This window comes from Helicoverpa zea, chromosome 10 (genome assembly GCF_022581195.2).
Source record: "Helicoverpa zea isolate HzStark_Cry1AcR chromosome 10, ilHelZeax1.1, whole genome shotgun sequence".
Lineage (NCBI taxonomy): Eukaryota > Metazoa > Arthropoda > Insecta > Lepidoptera > Noctuidae > Helicoverpa > Helicoverpa zea.
Genome location: NC_061461.1, coordinates 9,095,042 through 9,112,402, shown reverse-complemented (window position 1 = coordinate 9,112,402; position 17,361 = coordinate 9,095,042). Strand labels below are relative to the sequence as shown.

At 36.0% G+C, this 17,361-nt stretch overlaps 1 protein-coding gene across 1 annotated transcript in view; it reads right to left on the bottom strand.

Moving 5' to 3' along the window:
• The window catches only part of LOC124633791, a 183,943-nt gene that overhangs the window by 6,095 nt on the left and 160,487 nt on the right, over positions 1–17,361 (bottom strand). Inside the window, exons 9-10 of the mRNA XM_047169127.1 lie at positions 10,599–11,070; positions 6–225 (exon numbers count right to left, since the gene is read on the bottom strand). Of these exons, the coding sequence (XP_047025083.1) occupies positions 6–225; positions 10,599–11,070 (692 nt within the window). The remainder of the gene's footprint in view (positions 1–5; positions 226–10,598; positions 11,071–17,361) is intronic.

The window sequence follows — 17,361 nt, the reverse complement described above, 5'->3', positions numbered from 1 at the left end:
AATACCTTTTGATTAGCCAGCCTGAGAGATTCCTCGAAATGCCTTGAAACTAATTTTGAGGCAGCATTTTCGTGATCCCTCCGTTCTTTTTCTTCTCTCTCTTGCTTTTCCCTCTCGCGTTCTCGTTCCCTTTCCCTCTCACGTTCTTGTTCTAACCGTTCTCTCTCCTTTCTCTCTTTTTGTTGCTTCTCCAACATCTCTCGTTGCTCCTGTTCCCTTCGATCTCTGTAACCATAGATAAAAGATACGATAAGTAAAATGAGATCACAGTAATGGTTGAAAATGTTTATAAAAATAAAAAATCAATATAAAAAAATGAGATTGGTTTTATTCAGTTAAACGGGCAATGCATAACAATAACTATCAATGTGAACATGTAATGAAAGTATAGAATAATCACGACTATAAAGCGTAACGTGAGTTATGCAACCTGCGTCTACGCAACTTTCTCAAGTGATAAAACTATGCGATTAAAGTGGGTCAAGGTCATTCACTAGAATTATACAATTTTCAGTATTTATTTTGGCTAATTCTAGGTACTACATACATCAGTTATAGAGTTGGTCAACGTAATCGCTGTGAAAAACGTCTGTTCATGAAACGTGAGATTTCAGAAAAAGCATGTGGAGCCCATAATTTACGTTATTAACGTAATCGTAGTAAAAGATGAGCTCTAGGATACGGCCTTCCAACTTCTGAACAGACGTTTAAGGAAAATTTGCCATTGAAACAGCAGAGTTCCAAAAAATATTTATCTCTATTATTGTCCTATTACGTTTTACTTCTTTCTGACCTCTTGACCTCAAGCCTCATTTATTTCTGCTTAAGTAGCACAAAAAATGAAATAACGAATAGCCTTAAAGACCAAATTAGCGCTTATTTGTTTACTAACTTCAGCTATAATTATAATCGGATATAACTAGAATCCGATTAGAAACACGGAAAGGTTTTACTTCTGACCTTCGCCCTTTTAAGAGCGCAGCTTACGTTTCACAACAAAGTTGAAAATCTAATAAAAACTACACAATTGTTACCTACGTAAAACCTTTTTACGACGACCGATAAGGTTTACTACTTTACTACTAGTAGTATTATATGTACAACTTTTGCAAGAAACTGGCTGAATACGGCTTTGTATTGAATCAAATGCCATTAAATATTAGGATAAAAACTAGAGCAAGTTTTTATACAAAAATCGAAATACATAAGGACTTCTTTGTATGACCTGCAACGTGGACTCAAAGTTTTCAAATTTTTGATCAAGCATTAAAATAAAGGACTAATAACATACTCAAAGAACGTTTCGAGATAATTTCAGCATTTCTGGTTGGTTCGGCTGTGTTATTATTTAATTGAAAAATGTTGTAACTTACGACCGAAGAATTCGTACTCGTACAAACTTGCGAGGAATGTTTACATCACACATCATGGATGAACTCCTTTTCAAAATGTATGTATCATTAACCAAAACGGTGTCCGTTTAATTATATTTTCTTATCTACAATTTTCAGTAGCTACTTCCTGATATATTTTAGTTTCCAAAAATAATCTTCGTGTTACCGTGCTTGTTAATAACGTCTGCTGTCATGTCATGTCATAGACAATTTTAACGATTATAATCTCTGAACGTAACATCACAACGTAGTCTTTTCAGCCAATAATAAATATGAAACCTGTTTGGTGAGTTCCTATTTTTACAAAAAAAAAAAAAAACATTATTTCATTTCTTTTGCCACTAATATTGGTCTTTGTTGTCATTGTGGAATGCATTAATGTAAAAGTTATTTCAAATATTACTTTTTGAGCTTATTTATTTGATTTTATTAGAGTTAAAGTTTAGCCTTCAACATTTACGCTATCTTTATGTGCATGTATTAATGCAATTGTCATGTAACAAACAACCAATTAGTATTAAAGCAAAAAAAATATTACAAGTTATTACAGTAATGTATTACTATCATGATTATTTGAGGTTTTATTATCTAGCTATCAATCAACCATAAAAAATCGAACGATTTCTTATCTACGGTTAATGTACAATTAATCACTGAACGTGCACAATAATAATAGGATCAGTAGATTTATGAAAGTAGATAAAAGTACTCGTTATTACCTAAATACAAATATAAGCCATTGAGGTAGCTTGCTTAAACACTTAACAGCTTGCTTAAATGTTTTACAGTTTTAGACAGTATCACGATGTACTAAGAGCAGAGTATAAAAAGATAAAATTAATCGGCTTAGCATGATGCCATTAGCAATTCTTGGAACTGACAAAAGTATGCAGAATGCATCAGAAATACTTTATTAGCTAAGCGTCCAAAAAACGAATGTGCGAAATAGATAATAAAATCGTGCTCATTCCGATTATACGCGCAAACGACTGTCTGGCATTACCGTTCATTGACCTTGGCCTACAGTTTTGAATGCTGACGACATACACAACCTTGGACATGCTTTGAACGCATCCATAGCATTGTTGACAGCACTCCAGATTCAAATGACCAGATATTTATGGACATGTACTAGGAAACGTGTGAGAAATCTACGTAGCGAATTCAATATTCATAATTAGACATCGGATTATATGCATTTGCATGTTTGCATATGCAAATGCATATTATGCTATTATTTTAGCGTTATTGCATATTTTGGTACTTTTTCATTGATCGTGCATATTTCAGTATTTATACGTGATAGACGTGTTGTACTACGCCAAAGAGTATAATAATAATTAGTACGCTCTCCTCAGTGCGCTTTCGCCAAAGAGTATATCTCGGCAGAAATGGCGCCAAATTTCAAGTTCTGTCCGGTAACGTCAGTTGACGTCGAAAGGTCATTTTCAGCCTATAAATTAATTTTAAGTAACAAACGTCACAAATTTGCGGCAGAAAACCTTGAAAAATATGTAATTGTATATTGTCACAAGAATTACAACTAATAGTACCTCTATGTATATTTAAATATATGTTCTGAAAATAAAAGTTAATTCTAATAGTGGTTTTTTAATTGTGCATATTTTGTGCATATTTCGCTCTTTTTTAGTGCATATTTGCATGCATATTTTGGCATTTTGATAGTGCATATAATCCGATGTCTATTCATAATATAACAATATAACTACTTATACTCGATCATACACGTGGATAATTCGTTTCAAATGGTTCCGAGGTTATGAAATCGTGAGATTGTTTTTAAAAGTTATACGCGAACAATGATTGATTGTTAAAACAAAAGAAGGATTTATAATATTTTGATAGGTAACTACTACTTGAGGAAATACTTGACTATGTGTATGGTACTTCACTCAGTTAAATAAAGTTAAGTACATTTGCGTTCGTGTGTACTAGGTTACATAAAAATTAATACAAAGGTGATCTTTAGTTGGTGTAGGTAATGATTGATAACGGAACGGTCGATAAAATGTTTAACTGTTGATAGATCGATGTTGAGTAAAAACTTATCTCATTTATTAAATCTTGATATATTATATTAAAATGTTAAACTGTTGATAGATCGATGTTGAGTAAAAACTTATCTCATTTATTAAATCTTGATATATTATATTAAAATGTTAAACTGTTGATAGATCGATGTTGAGTAAAAACTTATCTCATTTATTAAATGTTGATATATTATATTAAAATGTTAAACTGTTGATAGATCGATGTTGAGTAAAAACTTATCTCATTTATTAAATGTTGATATATTATATTTGCTTGGAATTTCCGCTTCATGGATTATGACCGTTCTCCACGGCTACATGTTGTAAAAAATAATTATGTTTTCTAAGAAAACCAAATCAAAAAGTTAACAGGTATACTTCACCCAAACTTTTTGAGGAAAAACAACATGCTATTTACATAATATTCTTAGAAAACCTACAAAGTAGTTGCAAAGTCTATAAATAACGTTACTATAACAGCTGGTTCACAACAAAGATTAGTAACATAATGAGATTATTACATAAGCCGTAATGTCTCACTGCACGGCAAAGCCATTTAAAAGTTAACTGTAATAGCAGCGATTAAGAATTAACCGTTACCATGAAAAAGCCATTAAGAATTTAATGAAGTGTTAAATCGCAGAATAACATTATGCATACAATGAGTTCTGTAACAATTAAAACTTTTTTACTTTTTACTGACCAAAGATAAAAACATGCCATGATAAATTTATCATTATAATCTTCATCATTATCTATCTTAGGTACACAATAATAAAAACCTATAACTTTTTATTAATACTTTTCGCAAAAATGTTTATCACTTCGCGTATTTTATCTACTTCCGAACACTTCATTAATGATTAGTCATGATCATTCGATATTGAATTTATCTACGTAGGTACTCAATATATCTGAAATATCTTTTAATAAATAATCTTTGTGGATTACTTATCTGAAAAAGTTATGAAATCATTATCTCTTATTCGCATTTCCCCTAAACTATCTTTAAAAAAACAATATTTTGATATTATCAGAATATTAAATGACTGATTGTTACAAGGTTAATTGAAATTTCAGGAATTCTTTTACCAAAATACACACACGCTTTTAATTATTTTCACGGGGAAAATACCATAGAAAATGCTAGCAGTATGCTGCCTCCTGTTGTAATTATAAAATCAAAAAAAAAAACACAGTAAACATACCACGCGTTAATTCAAAATTATCCGTGTCCGCTGCTTATTAATAGCGCCGACCTCAATAAACACTGATATAATTTGAACAACTAAAACATGCAGACTTAATAAACATTCAACACGACAAGTCAAGGTTAAAAACCACATCTTTACAAATTCATTATTCATTCAAGATCGTTATTTGCTTAGTATCAAGTTATGAACAATAAGAACCGGATAGAATCTAGAAGGTCACACATTAATGAACGCAAATAGATTTTCCTGTTACGTATTCATATAAACCTGTTTGTCTGTTTGCTATTTATGTTGATAGATAGGCTTATTTACAACAGAACATATATTGCCATAATAACAAAGTTGGAAATACCCACATATAAATTTTATGTCTTCCTTTTCCATCGAACTTTTGGGTAGCTGTATTGATTGCTGGTCTCTTTCACCAAAAGTTTACATTCTTTCTGTTTTACTTTTCATTCGTTTATAGTTCCTATGAACTCGTTTCGGCGTACCACCAAATGGACTAAAACATGGAGAGCTTAATACATAGGCACTACAAATGCATTCAAAGCAAATTGGACAAAATACGCTCAGAGAAAATTCTGGGAAAAAAACTATCATGATGAAATGGAATACGGATCGGGTGCATTGTACAAAACAAAAAAATACTACAATGGCTGTTAGAATCTACATAGGATCGTTTTTCTCGGAATGGAATCGCACTGAAATGGGACGGAACGACGATACTGTGAAAGCATTAATAGAGCCCCATATAACGTTTGTAAATACTCGAAAAAGCATACCTACTTTTATTCGAATACGGATAATTCTGTATTGAATTAAATTTATTTTTAACTAAAAATAAAACTTAAAATCATGCAGTAAGGAAAGATTGCAAAAATAATTAAATATTCGAGACATTGACTAATTAACTTAATTTACTTCTAGAATAGTTAACTGCTGTGGTCAATAAGTGTATGTGACTAAAAGTGGCACAGCCATAACCTACGACAAGGTGTTTTATCAAGACATCTGGCTGTAATGGGTCATAATCAGCTAAAACTTACTTCGGGTCTTTTCAATCATTTACGGCAGGTAATAAACATTTAGAATGACGTCTATACAGGGTGAACTTTTGACGAGCATCCTCATCTTTTAAATGACAAGTCCTTTTTTTCTTGCATTTTGGATTACAAAGATCCTTTTCTAAATAAATCTGTATCAGGTTCAAGTTCGCAGGTAACATTCTTTTGTTACAATAAAAAAAGTTTGAATCAGCTAACAAACAGCTGTGAAAGTTAATGCAGCAAAAAAACAAGTAATAATAACAGCAGTGTAGTTGACGACAATAATAATGACATGTTATTTCTTAGTACATAAATAGCAGGAAAATTACTGCTTTGAGCTTGAGCACACTATTTCCTCATAATCGAGTTTATTATGTACATAGCGAGCCGGTCACGTGAGGTCAAATGAGTAATAACTCCATTTTATTTTGGGTAATAACCAGCGAATGAATGACGTAGATCTATAAAGAAGTGTCGTAAATTTTGCTAATTTGCATGCAAGAACACGTTTGGCCGATTGAAAATAAACGTTTTTCCCATCCGTAAATCTTTTAAATGATTCAAGAAACGTGTCTTAACAAATTAGCATTTAAATGTTAGCAGACTTGCTGTAGGTGTTATCTAATTTATAGAAAATTGTTTAAATGTATTTTTATGGATAATATTATAATGAGAACTTTAATTAAATGACATTTGGCAATTTTCGACGCAGTATCGACTTAAGGTTCGATAACCTTTGCATGTAACATTAGACATAGCTATACGATTAGGTATACATAATTAACATTTGCTGACCTTGACTATGAATACTTCGGACAAATACGCTTAGGAAATAAAGCAAATATTGAAACATGTTTGTATACTATAACTTTGCATAAATGTTAATTCATAGACGTGTTGTGTGCAATGGAAAATTCCTTAAGGATAATGAATAGATCTACTACGAAACAACTGACCGAATATCATATTTTATGTAGATTGCTTCTACTACCCTACTTTTTAATCCATTTTTAACCTCTTTAATACCATATTTTTTTTTCAATAAAGGCGACCATTACCTACGTCAAGTAAAAATAATGTTCGAATAGCTTTACTGAACGCGACTGTACATAGCGAATTAATTTTATAATTTACATAGCGGAAACGGGATTAAAATTGATAATAAATAATTCAACATTCCGCAGTATTTAAAAGCAGCAATGACGGTATAAATAATAAAGTACCTATTTCCTAAACATTGTTCAAGAATAACTAGAATGTTGGCAAGCCACCAATAATGTTAGTATTTATCATTGCAAAGTTTTTCTAGCATGTCGACAGCGCTATTTCTGTCTGCAAAATGCTACTAGTTATTTTCGCAGCGACCTTGCAAGTTTTAATAAATATTCTGCTAGTTTTAACCTTAAATTTTCAAACAATAGCTTAGTTCCGTTTGCGTGGGTTCGTTTTCTATTATATAAAATGTCGTGTTAATAGAAATCGGTTGTGGTATTGACAGTCAATCTTTTAAAACTAATTTGACATTATTTAATTTACTTACTTAAATACAATGAAAATAACAAGAGTACTATTATTTATTTAAATTTGTAGGCTGGCATAATGGCGTATTTACAGTATACATATACATGGCTAGTACGCAAGCGTGTGAAACTAGTCGCGAATAGATTGGAATTTACTTTTTATACAAAGTCTTCCGATGTATACAGCAGCAGTACGCAAATACTCGCATATATTTTGTAGTGGCCAAAGTATCTTGCTTTGTTCCATAATATACAGTGCTAGTCCGCATGCAAACTAATCGTGTATACATTGGAATAGGCGCGAAAAACTTTACGATTCCAATCCATTTTGATTAAAACACGACCTAGCATTTAATGTTAATTTAAATATTAATAATGCTCGTTCAATTAAAAAACATTGTATTAAAAATTGAAGTTAGTGACGAAAACGAATCGCTGCAAAACCGACTCCACGTAGTCTTGTCTGCCCTACCCCTAGAGTACAATTCAAAACCGCGAAGGCGCGGAGGGGCGAGGCGGCCTGCGAGCTGAAGCGCAGGTAGTTTTAACGCCCGCCGACACGGCTGAGGCTGGCCGGCTCTGCCGGCCAAGCAAGCCGAAGCTGCGGTGGTGAGCGTGAAAACCATCTGCGACGATAAGCTCGCATGGGACCGCCGGAGCCCCGCAGCACCGGAGCCGTGACAGAAGCTATGCTTGCTGCATGTTGCTTGCTTACATTTTAAACGTACCGAGTTAAAAAATTAGAAGCTAATTAAATATATTTTATGATGTCATTTAATAGTATTTTAGAAGTTTACTGTTAGAATGCATGCTACAAATTAAAAAAAATGAGCTGAGTTGTATTTAGAGTGGTTTACTTAGAATATAACTAGTGGCTGATAGTATTATTTAGATGCTCGTTAATTGTGGCTGACTTAATAATTTAGAAGGCAACATACATTTTTGTTTAATTAGCATTTTTAATAAACAAACTCAGATTCAAAGCCATTTTTATTTAATGCTTTACCTAATAAAAATTTTGTATAGTTAAATTTGACCGTGTATAAATTGGAATGATGCATGTGCACGTCTAAGCTACGGATTATACGCGAGCAGTACGCAAAATTCGTGTATACTTTGAAATCACAAATTAAAAAACAGCATTACAAAATATCAGCGAGCAGTTTCCTATGGATGCGTTTTGGCTATGTACACTCTGTAAATACGCGGCATAATGCTAAAGACAGCGTTTACGAGTTCGTACGTACTGAAATAGGTCAAAAGGAGCATCTTTATTTTAGTCAGAAAAGATACTAGTGGGATTTCCTGTAGGGTATTTAATCTGGTGATTCACGTTATCTGAAATATTGCCACAAAAGAAATAAAAGTTTGACCCAAATGGCGATGGCGCATGGCGCCCGACTCGTTTATAACGTCGATCCAACAAAAAAGGGTAATATAAAATGTATATGGGTTTTTCTACTCAATAACCAGTCATATTTTCCTGTCTGACAATGCCTAAGTTACTAAGGCATACGTATCCTTTTGAATATTATGCTTTTGTCTAAAAAATGAATAACCTAATCCTTCAACACTGATCTGAACAGCACATACAATCATACCGGACTGAGATACATATCTCTATCTATTAAAATATTTTCCACGACAATATCTGACATAAAAGCGCAAAGGTAGGAAGATAAAAATGTACCTAAGTTGTGCAGGTCTACAAGTAGTAGATGACATGAGCTTTTTCTTACAACAGAACGTTAGAAAGACGTTAAACAATCACACACATTATTTACATAACAAATACGTGAGGAAAAACCATTTAAAAAATAAGGTAAAAATCAACCGTACGACCAAAAACATTACAGATAAGTAACTTACAAACATTTGGCATCTACTAAGAATTGAAAAGATAAAGCGTTTCTAAATAAAGTCTGTTTACTTTTCGGACAACTCATTTATCAAAACAAATAATTAATTCCAAACATAAATAACCCCGCATTAAATGGCTTTCTCTTTACTACAAAATTCTCGTGAATTCACTAATTAGTGAACAATAACCTACTTTTGTAAACCTCAATGTTTAGTTACTATTTACGTAATTTAACGTGTTATTCATACTATTAATTATTGCCAACTAACTGTTCTGAGAAATTCTCGGTAAATATTATAAAAATGTACATCTACGTGGAATACAATATGGAACAATTCGTGGATTTATAAACAAGGAAAACCCAGGGCACACTCATCTACTGGCTGTGGAAGTCTGTTTCCATACATTTTTTGCAATTTATGAGTTGGTAGTAGGTTTTTTCGTTTGTATTTGGAACAACACACGACGTACCTATTCCTTTTTTTTTCGAAAAGACGATACAACTCTGAATCGAGATTATCAAATGTATTTAGAGCCGTCTCGTAAGATTGAAATTAGCACACTTCGATGAAAGCAGCTTTATTTATTTTCAAAAATAACTTTCGCGCATAACTTAAACAATCTCAAGTATTCGAGATAGCGAGCTGATAAAATAAGGTTAAGTGCCCTCAATGCTTCACGCTTTTAGAAATATTGTGATGTGACTTCGTCCGCATTGCTGCTGTGACTCACGACACAAATAGTTTTATTACATTCTACAATCAAAGTGCTGACTCATTGTAAACAATCTAACAAATGCTACGTTTTACACGGGAAAAAGTTAAATTACTCAGATTGCCAGCACAAGGAATTAATTTAATCGCTGAGGTATTAAAACATATACAACGATATTTATGTGCCTAAACTATATTCGCGGTTTTATATGTACGTATGTACAAATGGGGTTTTTGTATAATGTAATTTCATTTCAATTCCCAATAATTTTGTGGTTTCTGTTAACATCGACCCAATAAAACACATAGTATTGAAGTATATTGAGGTTCGTTGACCTTCGTTGACTCTAGTAGGCTGAACTAATAATAAGAAGTGTGAGTGAGCTCATTACCTTCAAATCAAATCATATCTAGCTTTGATATCCTATCGATAGAGCGTAATGTTAGGCATTTATAACATTTAAAAAACGTTTCTAATTTTCTAAGGAACGTAAGTAATGAAGGTTACTTCAATAACTACCTCCGTGTAAGACCGAGTTTGACTTTAGTTCTAGTGCACGACTAGTATTTCATCGAATTTCATTTCGTTTTCACTTTAATTAATCAGATCACGAACCTATCTACACAGTGAGCTTAATGTATAGGTGCATTAAGCTCCCGTCAAATAACTCTGCGACTCCAAAGGTGGCTAGAGATTGTAACTATCAAAACTACGCATGAGCGAGGTGTCAAAAGGCCAACTACAGAGGGGCAAAGTTATTTGACGTGAACTAGGACGGGATGCAAGGGAACTCACCGTAGCAGTCTTTCATGTCTCTCTCTATCGTAGGTTGCCGCCGCGAGGTAATCATCCGCGATGGCATGATGCAGCGGCGCGTGGATCGGCGGCTGATACCGCTGCTTCCACAGCAGCTCGCTGGGGTAGAGCGTGGGCGGTGGCGGGGGAGGCAGGTGCAGCAAGGGCGGCGGGGGGCCTCCGCCGTAGCCGTGCGCCATGCCGCGCCACTCGCGCTCCTCCACCGAACTGGCCGAGCCGCCCGACCGGACTCCGCTCACTCCCGAGTCGGACCTATCGTCCGCATCTCGCGCGCACACTATCACACAGTCGTCCTCCTCGGAGGCCACGGCGCTGGCAACACCATCCGCGACCGCACTCACTTCACTCTTCACTTCACACTCACTCGCCTTCACTTCCTCCTGTTTCACGCACTTGTCGGTTTCCTCACTGACTTCGACGACATCACTTGCACTCACACTTTCTGAGACACCTGTAACAATACAAACAAATGGTTAGAACTGCAAATCTGAAGAGCAAAGGGTTGTGAGTAATAACGGTTTCCACATGTAAAACAAATCATCTGGAATTGCGAGTTTTCAAAATAATTTATCAAAGCCGGTACCCGTGTCTCGCTGTCAAAACGGATTAATATTGTGTTATCAACGAGCTGCCAGCTGCATATTTTCAAACGGCTGACGTCAGTGTTCAGTCCGTCGGTCGTGTCGGCACGTTTGGGACGGAGCCAAAGTAAGCCCATTCACACTACACCCACGCATATAAATAAGTACGTAAAAAATAATGTATTGTATGGTTGGTAAGTACAATTCGATTAGCGTCAAGAGAAAGGCATTGCAACATTTGAATTTTTATTTTAGGCCGAACTAAGTAAACATTTGCTTTTAAATGTAGTTAAACAGTTGTGTATTATGTATGCACACGTGAATAACCAATCGATGATTGCGCAACCACTTGACTGAATACATACTCAACAGACATGTAAATCGCTCGTGTGACGTTAGTGGCACAATATTAAATGATCCAAATGAGTAGGTAAATAAAATATTTCATAACACATTAATCGGAACAGGAAGATAAGGTCATGAAGAGATATGGCGGCGTGGGTAGAGTTAGTGGAAGTAACATGTTGGCTGTTGGCAGTCGAGCCCGACCGGCCGTACGTGAATGACGTCTGGAGACGCGCCAAGCAGAGCCGCCAGCGACTGCCCGGACATTTGGCGCTCCACCAGAACGAGGACAATGTGATAAAATCCCGGGGTGACACGTCATACGTATACAAATTACTAACACAATAACTTACCGAAGAAGACTACTCTGACTTTTATTTGGGAAAGGCAACAATCTACTTCATCATGGGTTATGAGTTATTCCAGATGTTACATACAATTATCACTACTAATGACTATGAATGTAGGTAATAGCAAAACTACTTAATTGCTAATAAAATAATCAGAAGCAGCGAACATTAAACTGCACGAGCAAAAAATAAATTCCTTCCTAAGTAATAATCTTACAAACGCGCATTTCTCGAGGTTTTTCTTGTTATTAACACGCGATTGCATTTTAATTTCCATAAACATGCAGAAAAAACGACCGATAAAAGTAAAGGCAGCCAGCACGCGATTATAGGTATGGACATCAACGTGATTCATAAAGCATTTTGCACACAAATTATGCAAATTGCTATTTAAGTAGGTAAGCGAGTTATACCTTCTTACTTGTAACATAGACATTAATTCGAATGCCTTTATTCCGATACGTAAACTATGAAAAAGCAATAAAATTAGTTTTTAAGACAATTTATCAGCACGTGAACGTAGGTGATTATTAATAATACATACCTACTCACATACACACTTATCTACTGAATTCGAAACGACACCTACACAAAAGAGCGAGCCTGCATGTCGAGCGAACAACAATGGAATTTTAATGAGAGAGCTGTTAACGAGGATCCTCATCTACATAATCGCATAAATAATTATTCATAACAAACATTAACAGAGAAGAAACTGGCGATTGTGTGCTGCCTACAGCTGGTCATTATTCACGGGGTGCGTGAGCCGGGAGATCTCATCTCAGCCGGCGCATAATGATATGATAATGTATCGCGATATGGTTGCGCTCGAGCCGCCATTTTTAATGCATCCGAAGATTACTCACCGGCGCGCCGGGTTGAGAACCGGTTACAGATAAATCTACTACGCTTCGCTAACAGCCCCCAGCAACATTCCTTTCCTGTTATGGTGACGCACCACACGTTCCCACCTACACCAAATTAATGATCCGACTTAAAATATTTAGTAATTTAACACTAATCGCCGTACGACCCACTCTAATTAGCTGAGCTATTGGACCTTCACTCCACTTTTAAAATGTCAAAACAACATGCCGAGTAGACGTTATCTAAACCTTGGAATTGCAAATACTTAATTTAACGTCACAGGCAAATATAAATGCTAATCTAATCGTAAAACAAACAGTGATGTAATACGCGGCACATAAATGCAATCGAGTAGGCGTATAGATAAAAAGAATTGCAAATCACAATGGCCACGATAGTGTTACTGCAAATGAAACGATAGTTGTTTTAGTCAACAATATTCGATAACAAGAAATTCAACAAACCGCAGCTGTTTACAATGTTAAAAGAATACACGAGGCGGAGAAAACAAACCTGCCGCTTTACAAACAAACGACCATTGAACGAATGTAAACAAAAGTTGTGAAACAATGCGACAGTGATCAGCGGGAGGGGACAATGGGGTAACAAATAACTCGATGGGGAAGTGCGGCAACGTCGCAGAACGACAGCGTCTGATTGACAAGACAAACGCCGAGGCGGAACCGGTGAGAGAGCTTTTCATTAGATGGAAAGGAAGGGCAAAAAGTTGACACGAAGGCTCTGAGAAGCGCGGTCGCTTGCAGCTCTACCTCGCGCAGTAAATCCTGACCACGACAATTTGAATTATTCATGAAGGGCGGGTCCGGCAGCCGTTACTCACGACTATTGCACCAACCTCTCCAACAAATGCATACATTATAATACGAGTATTGCAGTTGTATAGTAGTGGAAGTATGCAGCAGATCTTTTCGCACATTGCCAATTTGATAAATAGGTTATGTACAGATGGTTCAAATAATGCAAAGAAATAGGACAACACAATCCGCTTAAATAAACAACTCACTTTGCAGATTTCCAGTAGTGATGCTCGTGTAAATAAGCGCATAACGTATTTGTGCGGTTTTAAATTATTCATTTATGCGCTATACCGTTTACTGTGCCATTAGCTAACTACGTTTGCAGGTTTTCCGAGAATCGTTAACCGCAAGCCTAATACGCCTATACTTGCCATTACGTCAACCTTTTCAGTGTTCATTCAAACAAGAACGCGTCAATTGAGTTTCACCATTCTATTATGATGATACTTGATGAGGTCAAAAGGTCAAAATCATCAGACCATTTCGAAGCAGAGCGGAGTAGGCGCAGTATTATGTAGGTAGAACATATTATGTGCTCACGACTACTTAGGAAGTCGAGCGCGTGACTGGCAACGATCAATCAAACGTTCCAATATTCCTTGAGCCACGGAATTGGTATTGAGGGTTATACAGGTAAGCGAGCAACTAATGACGGGAAATTACGTAAAAGCCGATTAGAAGTGGAACATTAAACGCATCGCTGAATGCAGTTTATGTAGGACTGTGAAATCACACGATATGAACGTTTTTTGTTCTCGGAGTTATTGTTATTTAAACAATACTTCGTGTAATGTAAAGGCCAAGTAGATGCTAAAACTATAAGAGCGTGCGAAACGTCACGCGAACAATTTCTGTTTGGTGCAAATTACACGCTAAAATATAACACTAACATGAAGTGGTAGACAAAGAGGTTTTACTCGTACGTCAATAATCTCAAATAACCTGTTACCGTGTTATCTGAGCGCGAAGCAGACTCAAAGGCATCTCGTTAAAACCACTGGAGCGTTTCGACTCGCCGACCGTGTAATGAAACACTTCCACTCCGAGAACAACCGTTAATAGGACATTTGATTGTGACTATGGGTACAAAGCTTTCTCCGTAATATGCAATTAAACAATCTAAATCTAGTTACATAAAACACCGTATGTTAACGTAATATTGTTTCTATTGCCTCAAATTAGAGTAGTGCGCCGCAAACCGCAGCTGAATCTCACTTTCTAAACGAAGCTCGCAAATTACTTATTCGACATCGAGTCAACATTCGCTTTTGAAATACATATCAACCTACTTTTGGATCGTTAGGCGTGTGACCGACGCTTACGGAAGCCGGTCTCGTCCATATACAGCTGAAATGGTCGATTTCCTTTGGGGTTATTTATTTGATTGCTTCTACAAAATGTAAGAACATGCTATCTACAATGTTGAAGGGTGTTTGTGGTGCATCAGTTATCGTGACTTCAGAATGCAATACCGCCTTGAAGATGTAGTGTAGCCAGATATCACGAGTGGCGCAGCTCGTGCAGTAAATTGCGCAATGTGCTATTGAAAGCGCACGGAGGCGAGCGCGCTGCAATCTCCCTCGCATCTCACGACGTGTCCCGATTGTTCGTGACCGGAATTCTTGATTTCCAGCATAGACAATACACTCGTATCGCATATTTTATACATATCAACCAATTTGAATTCATCACGAGACATTTTCGATTAAAAGATTTACAACTATTTAATATGCATATTGGTATATGCAGTTAATTAAATGAACGACTAATATAATAAAACCGAAGTTATTTAGTTTAGGTAACAACTTCCTGCTACAACGTCGCGTGTCCTTTTCAAAATTGATTTATTATCCCATTTTATTTCCAGTATCTTTGAGCTAGTTACGGCAGTGGTTTGCAAAAATAACTGTTATTGTTTAAATACACCCCGTGAAATTGAATTACGGAAAAGCTATGAATAACCGATTACCACTATCAAGGAATTAGAACAAACACTACGGGTCGCTCTACAATAAACAATAGAGCGATAAAACACGCTATTCGATAAGGAATCGCTGTTTACGGTAACAATGCACACTCGGAAAGCATTCTCGATAACATAGACGATATGAAAGGTCATTCGGTGCACGACGGGCAGTAACGTAACGTAATAAATAACTGGTTATTTATCGTGAGCGCGCAGCACTATGATCTGATTGCTCGTTAGGTATGCGATTATCTAACAGGTAATGTCAGTAACGTACAAGATAATTAGCACAGTTTTACAGCATTATCTTATAGTTAGCATGTACTTAATGACGTTGGTTGGCGTGCATATTAGATCTAAGACGCATAATAACGCTCACAACAATTAAATCTAATGCCTGTTAATTATTGTCGTTTAGATAAAGTTGAATAAGATTTTAACGAGTTCACATTGACCTTCGAACTTGTAAATAAATGGTCAAAGTGGACTTGGAACAAATAATTAGTACGTAATTTAATTTATCATAAAACGCACTAGGGTAGGTAAAAAATAAAAAAAACGGACACCGATAATTCAAAATAAGCGTTGCGAAAGCAGGTAGATGACCTAAACTTTTTTTAACAGTTTGAATAATGTCGTGTCACTCAATTCAAGGCCGTCTAAATTTAGAATAATTAAATTTTAAACGTATAGGTACTTACAAGTCACAGTTGATTAAACACTGTATTTCAATTTCTTCTTTCAGCGGCAATATTAACAGCTTCGTCAAGTTACAATTAATCACTTCAATTTCTATTATTTCAGACACAATATTCTTCGGTGACCGTTAACCACACAAATGACCTAAGTCACTATCACAGATATTTCACGAATAATTCCTTGTGGTTAGGTATTCCAACAGCTTCAAATCCTTTCAAAAGTGTATTAAGTTGCGGTCAAATATCAGGAAATCACAAGCACACACTCACAAATTCCAATTGGCTATAGACTATCTATGTTATATTATGTACAATTCACGACTATGTCAAAATGATTCGTTGCGAACGTAATGTGGCACAGCACAGACGTGCAAAAGCCTCAGTGGCGCACAAAGAACTAAAATGCGCGGGGAAGGGAAGTGGTGTACGGAGGAAAGGGGGCGCGGGGGGACGTGTGCGGCAGTCTAGCGGCGGCGACGACGTAGCACTACGTAGCAACAAGTGAACGGCGCGGGTGTGCACGCGGGGTAAGCAGATGGGGAGCCGACCCCTCGCGAGCACCTGACGCTCATGTGCACCCGTCCTGTCTTCCACTGCGTCTATAGCACCCTATGTCCCCGCATTATTGAACAGGAAGGGCAGATGTCGCTAATCACGGCACCCGATTTACATAATCAAACGGCTGAACGACAGCAAATCATTTAAGTGGACACAAATAAACATTAGCCTATTAGAATGTAAATATTTGACCAGCTATTTACATTGTACTTACGTAGGTACTAATCTATTTTTAATTAACAACAATGAACACATGGCTTTCAGATTCGTAGAATTGGATATTTACGATAGCACAATTTCCAGTGAGTAAGAACTTCCTTTCGAAAATATTGTTTTTCACTTATAATAATAACAAACATTCAAAAACAATGATTGTCAGTGAAACATTTATCGAAATGCATGACAATAACACGGAAATCATATTCATTCCAAGAAAACACCTACTTCTTGGTTTTGATAAAACAATGGAGGCTTACGTAAGTGTTTTGAAATAAACGGAATAAACTATTTACTTATCATCTTTGAATATTTGACACACGAATGACTATGGGTGGTCATT